At 42.6% G+C, this 6,894-nt stretch overlaps 1 protein-coding gene across 1 annotated transcript; it reads right to left on the reverse strand.

Moving 5' to 3' along the window:
* Positions 1-3,888: 3,888 nt before the first annotated feature.
* Positions 3,889-4,202, reverse strand: LOC104126857 (40S ribosomal protein S21). The gene has a single exon (XM_009639461.2). The coding sequence runs from the start codon at positions 4,165-4,167 to the stop codon at positions 3,916-3,918; it is 252 nt and encodes an 83-aa protein (XP_009637756.1). The 5' UTR covers positions 4,168-4,202; the 3' UTR covers positions 3,889-3,915.
* Between the last annotated feature and the right edge of the window lie 2,692 nt (positions 4,203-6,894).

A 6,894-nucleotide genomic window follows, 5' to 3' on the forward strand; every position in this document is an offset into this window, starting at 1 on the left:
CTTCGTCCGGCGGAGGCGCTGCTTCTTAAACGAGGTGCGGGAGGAGGGGGAGGGTGGGTCAGCCAGGGTTTTGCAGAGCTTTGCTAGACGGCGAGTTCGGGGTGGGGTTTAATGCAGCGCTATTAACCCCTCCCAGAAAAACAATTCTGGAGTTTTTAATTAAACAAACAAAAAAAAAAAAAGCGCGGGAGTGGTTAAAAAGTAGAAGATATGTTTGGGGTTTCTCTCGCGGACCTGTCACTGCTGAGTTATATGCATGAAATCGTGCAAAATAGCTTCATTTTAGAGATTCGCCTATTAAAGCACGGTATTATACAAAGTCCCGCTTTTACATTTGTAACCCGAGTAAGGAGGTGACATGGGAGAAGGAGAGCAGTGACGATCAGTGACAATTAAAATGAGTAATTTTGAATATCTTCTTTACAAATACGGAGTACTGTCGTAGGGTTGGGTTTTAACATGCTGTCAGGAACAGTCCTTAGGACAGGGCTTGTAAACTTCACAAAAAAGCCCTTACGTCTTTGGAAATCAAGGCTTAGCAAGACTATAACGCAGCATGGTTTCAACAGTAAGGTTTGGAAATCACTAGCCCATTTCTGAATATTTGACGGGACTGTCAGAAGCAGGGAGTTCTTACAAATTACTGAAGTGAGCCAGGTTAAGTACAGGAGAGAGCTTATTCTGAGGGAAGACTTAAACCATGAGACCACTCCTTCCTAAATTCAAATGTCAGAGGCAGAGATGTTGTTATCGCTTAGATTCAATGGAAGATCACACATTATTTTTCAGATGCGTGATTTACAAAGGCGTAAGAAGCCAAGCCTCATCATTTCCCCTGCTGCCAGAAGCACTCTTTATGTGCAACTGATTTCCATGGTAAATCTTCATGTATAAGAACCTTTAAAAAAAAGCAAAAGGAATTTAAGGATGGAAGATCACACGTTATTTTTCAGATGCGTGATTTACAAAGGCGTAAGAAGCCAAGCCTCATCATTTCCCCTGCTGCCAGAAGCACTCTTTATGTGCAACTGATTTCCATGGTAAATCTTCATGTATAAGAACCTTTAAAAAAAAGCAAAAGGAAGTTAAGGTTATTTTTATAGTTGATACTACAAAATTAATACACCCTAATTGAAAACCACATAAAACTTGAAAAAATAATATGTAATTGTCTTGCCTAACAAATTCAGTTTTTTGGAAATTAGTTTTAACTTACTCATCTACATCAATTGGGTCAGCAACTTCCTCTGTGAATGAAAAATTAGTTATTAATTCAGTGTAGGCAGTAAGAAAAAAAACCTAGTAAGCCACACAACTTGCTGTTTTTCAGGATTGAGTCATGGGAATGTTATCCAAAAGCTACTAAATATTGCAGAAAAAAATATTTTGGCTTTGATGCTAGCTTTTTAGAGCAAGGTGAAGGCCAATATTCTGCAAATATTTATGGCTTATCCACATTTGGAAATTGCTCAGAGCTGTTCCAAAATAATGTTTTGACAGATACTGTAAAGTCTGAACTCCACACGGGTGCTTTGGAAGAACAGTGCTTCTCCCCCATTCCTCTTAATCCATTACTTCAGAACAGTACAGGAATTACATCTGGTAGATTGAAGCGGATCAGAAGTCCTGATCCTGTTCACACATGACTTGACATTAAAAATGATTTTTAAATTCTGTCCGTCATTACGTCTGTCTGGCAGAGATTCAATTTTTGATTCAAATTTCTGACAGAGATTCAAATTTCTTGTGGCCATTAGCAGTCTTTGGTAGCCGTTACAGAGTGAGAAATCATTTTTATTGTAAATGCATTGGATTTTTTTAATTAGAGCAGCTCTGCATTCTAAACCTACATTCACGTGCTCAAAATTTTTTCTCTGTGTATGAAAACGTGTTGTACGCATTTTCTTTTTATCCAGTATTAGGAATTTGGTCCTTAAAATTTTTCTGTCACATGATGTTCTCTCCCAGTATGACAGCGTCTGAAGGACTGGTTCTGTCACGTGGGTTTCATACAGCTCTACCGCCTCATGGGCCGCGCTGCCCTAAAACAAGGCAGTGGTTTCCCATGACCAAGGGCCTTTTGATGCAGCCCCTGGCTTGCCTGCCCTAACAAGGAGGGGTAACAAACCCATCTTCAGTGAACACAGTAGCTCAGGGTGTTGTATCCCGGATCTGTTGCTAAAAACGGTGTAGTCAAAGAGGATTCAAATACTATTATACTTCTTTACAAGGCAGAAGGCACACTAGAAGGAATGTAACGTATCTTCACTAACTACTCGTATCATTCCCAAGCCTGGCAAAGTATGCACAAAATTTTGCTTTCGAAGTCAGCGTACAAATAGATAGGACAGGTAGTGGACAGAAGTACAAAGGGATAATACAAAGTCATGAACCCATGCTTTAACCATCTAAATTATTTAACTGAACATACTGTTTTTTACAGAGGAAGAGATGGATCAAAGGAAACAGCAGGTGAACAGAAGTGAGATTGTGTAGTATGGGGCAGGACAGGGGAGGCCTAGTCAGAAGGAATAGAAAAAGAGAACAAATAATAAGAAAGTGTCTTGAATAGACCAGAACAAAAACATCACCAAGGCAGAAAAATACATCCACTGTTTCAGTTGTAAAAAAACCAGAACATGACAGTAAAATTTGGACTTGAAGGCACTTAGCCTCTACCCCTCTGCTGTTTCCTTGCTGCTGCCGGGAGTGCTTTTTCACTCCATTGGGCTGGAAGCTTCCTGAACTTAAAAGTTCTGTGATTCCTTTATGCAGAGCACCGAGCCAGAGAGTGTGAGCTTTCTGCTGAACTGAGCTGCCGCTGAGGAAGTTTGTTTGAAAGGGTTTTTTCACCTGTTAATAAAATAATACTTGTGTTATTGTGTAGGTTTAAGATGGAGGAAAAAGAATATAGAATTGCAAATGCTTCGGTCTGAAGTTGAATCCAGTGCTTTCATTTGCAGTTATTCAAATATGGAATATGTCTGTTTCCCTGTAAGTTAGTTACAGGTTAAACTATATCCTTGAAAGTTCACATCATGGACTCCCAGTTTCCCGCAAACTTCAAGGGCATGTTTGAGTTTTTGCTCAGTTCAAGCTTCTCTCGAGTTACAGAAGTGATGTTTTGCACAGCAATTTGCTCCAGCACAACTTGAAACGAGATTTTAAGGTTTAGTTAAAATCACACAAGAAGCTACATATTGGCAGGGGGGAATTGATTGGTTGAGGTTTTTTTTAATAAACCACACCGATAGACAAACAAATCATTGCAAATCAGGTACTGGTGTAGATTTACAGCCAGTTGGCTATCCTGTTGCAACTCCTGTAGGCTAATCCAGGAACCTGATCTCTCAGCTTTTGGATTTGCTTATGGCCTTCACAAGCCTCCTGGGCAATGTGATCCTCTGTGTTAACTGTTCTGCACCGGCATCACGGGTATGGAGGATGAATTGCTGCTGGTCCCTGCAGACTCCATGCACAAGCAGCCTTCTGTTCACTGCCTTCCAGAGATCAGGAAAAGTTCTTGAAATGCCCTTCCGCAGCTTGCAAGATGAACAAAAACCAACACGCATGGACAGAAGGAAGAACGACTCATCCTGTGCTGAATCAACACACCTCTTCCCAAAAGGCAAGGAAAAAACTAATTCTGAAGGAAGATTTCACACAGAAAGGCAGTAGGAGCTGTGCCAGGGCCTCAAGTAGGTAGCAAGCCCATATGTACTGAGCCCATGGTGGCTGGAACATGCCCCAGGCAACCCTCTGACTCGAAGACAGGCAAGCAGAAGGCCAGATCATAGAATCATAGAATCGCTTTGGTTGGAAAAGACCTTTAAGATCATCGAGTCCAACCGTTAACCTAACCCTGCCATCCCACAAATAAAATACATCAGATGTTCCATACCAGAGCTTCTTCAGTTAGAAGTTCTTGGAAACAATTCCATCATTTTTTGCCAGACGCAGAATGGAGTCATCCGATTCACCCATTCTACGAATTGCTCCACAAATGGCATAGGTTTTGAACTGGCCATTTACTCTCCCTGTTACCTTGTCAACCTCGGAAATGTTTATCTGAATAGAAGCATGATCCTTAGCACCAATTATTCGATTGCTAGCAGAGCATTTCCGAGGGACGTAGAGGTCCACGAACTCCCCGGCGTCGTTCTGCATCTCGTTGGGGCTGCTGCCGAGGCGCGGGCACCAAGATCTGAAGCTGCAAGGGTTAAATGGTAAGGTTTGCCCAGCCGTGCCTCAGGGCAGGTCATAAAGAGGAGCAGATGGCAGCAGATGGTCAATCTCCAGCTCTCCTGAATCAATGGGGCCTCTCCCAGCCAACTGGGGGATCCCAGTGCCTTCGATGGACATGGGATGGGAATGCCTGGTTATCCTTCTGGGCAAGATAATACAGCTGTACCTGAAGAGAGCCATAGGAAGAGCTGGTGGCTCTTGATGATCCTGGTCTGAGTGGAAATTCCAAGGTAATAGCTCTCTGGAACCTCTCTTTTGTTCCCCATAGAAGCAGCCATCTACCACTCCCCTGACTCAGCCCGGGATTAACAGCAATCGTTTATTCTTTGCCGGAATTGCCCCAAGGCTTTTGAGTTAAAAGCCTCTTTTTATTAACAGATGTAAATCTAAAAAGACTCCATAAGAATCAATGTAAGCTTTTCATACAAATATGGGGCCTGCACAAAACAAGAGAGAGAAGTAGAAGAAAAGAAGAAAGGAAGGAAAGCAAGCGGGTCCAAACTCAGCTCCAGGGACCTTGTCTCCACTCACCACAAAACTTGGGGACAGGTATAATTCTTCTCACTTTCCTCCTAAGAAAGTGAAGCACTCTCTCTCTCTCTCTCTCTCTGACTTTCCTTCTCTTTTCCTAATGACCTCAAAAACTTTTACCTTAAATCAGTCATCCTCGCTGTATGTTTCTTTAAACTGTAGTTGGATAATCTTCCAGATTCTGGGGGGCCCTTTGTCAGAGGAATTCCTGGGGGTGTTGCCCCCACTTGAAACAGAGTCACTAAATTAGCAAAGGACTGACGAGTGAACTGATTTTTAATGCGTAGGTACCATTTGAACTAATTTCCCCAAACCAGGTTCATTTTTGCAGTCTTAGTCACATGCAAAAGCCCTACACATAACATGGCCCTATGTCAACATGTATGCTGGAGTATATGGCTTAGTATATGGGTAGTACGCAGCTTTGGCTTGTAGGCAGCCAAAAGCAAGTAGGTAACGTCCCACATGGATGCGAGGCAAGGCATGGTTACAGTATACGTACACAGAAGTGTGGACGAGTAAGTGGAAGTGATACCTTAAGGGTCAAAAGACCCCCAGATGTAAGCGGCTTATATGCATAAGATTTAGGCCTTATTGTCTAATTTGCTGTTGCTTTGCTAAAATCAGTAGTGTCTAGTTTGGATGTTTTTCTAAAGTAAGTAGTGTCTAGTTTGGATGTTTCTCTAAGGTCTGTAGTATAGTTACTTAGTAAATTTAGAACCCTATTCAAGGACGGGAAGAGTTGTGAGGGGATGAAGCAAAAAGATAACGGTTTGGCAAGGTTGCTAGACTAGAAGGAATGAGAACTAATTGACGCAGGAAGATTTGTGGCTCCTTACAAAGGACAGTTTTTGATAAGAACCAGGAGTTTACCTTAAGAACTGGTTTACGCCGACTCTGCAGTTTGGGCAAGAGCCAAGGAGCAACTGAGTCTGCGCAAGGACAAGGGGTTACTAGCAGTGACGAAGAGGAGCCATCAGCCTTCATTCCCACGACCCCCGACGACCACCACAAGCAGGCACTGAGCAGGTGCAGTGGGGAGGGACTTATGGAAATGACCTCCTGAAGCTAATTTTAATCCAAAGTGGGGACAGGTTATGCATATGTATAGGCATATTGGGAAACTTCATGCATATGTAACACTTTGCTACCTATAAACAGGGCAAGTTGCCGCTTGAAGGTATGCATGTTAGGTGGAGCGATCCCCCCCGTGCATCCGGTGCCGTGACTAAAGAATGCCTGCCTTTTAACACTACATTGGTGTTACAAGGTTTGTTCTTCCCAACTTCGGTGACAGAAGTATGAATTAAAACCAGTTCCTTACCTTCCACTTTGATTTCACTGCTTCACTTAGCTGTCAGAGTAATGTTAAATTTAAGCAATCTAAAGAAAAAGAAAAATCACTGGTGCAATCATCAGAGAACTTAAATGTGGAGACAGCTGGGATGTGAAAATGCATTGTCAGGTGGATTTGTGATTTCAGAACTTTTCATGATGTATTCACTAACATACTACATCTGTTCACCTGAGATAAATCCACATGACAACCCTCTGAAATTAAAGAAAAAAATGCTTTTCCTTGCTATGCCATGAAAATAAACTTTGTTTTCTGTTTAATGAACAGCAAGGTCTCTTTTTTAATACTGTGCTGTATAGCAAACCACTAAATATATCTGAAGTTACCTTCTTAGCTTAGTTGGAAAAAAACTTGGAGTAAATTAGACCATACCATGCCATGCATGAAGAGTGACCTTCCTGTAGTCCATTGCAAGGCGATTTGCGAGCACACCAGGTCACCAGCACAGCGCTGGGGCGGGAGCCTGGCCTCATGCCGAGGCGGGCTAGTTGCCCACAAACGCTGCAGTCGCCAACAGGACTGATGCACACTGCCACCCTGGGCCACCAGACAGCTGCAGGGTGGGATTGAGAAGTGGTCATGTCCTTGAGTTGCTTTTCATGTGGTCAGGTTGGACTGTGGTTTAAGGCCAGATGTGATATTTCTAGTATATGGATTTTTGTTACTCATGTCCACGGAGAAGCTACAAATGTTCACAATGCCTGTGCAAGCTGTGTTGTTAAAAGATCTGTGATACTGACTTTACGAACTGTTGCTATTCA

Source organism: Egretta garzetta, unplaced genomic scaffold (genome assembly GCF_000687185.1).
Source record: "Egretta garzetta isolate BGI_Z169 unplaced genomic scaffold, ASM68718v1 scaffold35, whole genome shotgun sequence".
In the NCBI taxonomy this organism is placed as follows: Eukaryota; Metazoa; Chordata; class Aves; order Pelecaniformes; family Ardeidae; genus Egretta; species Egretta garzetta.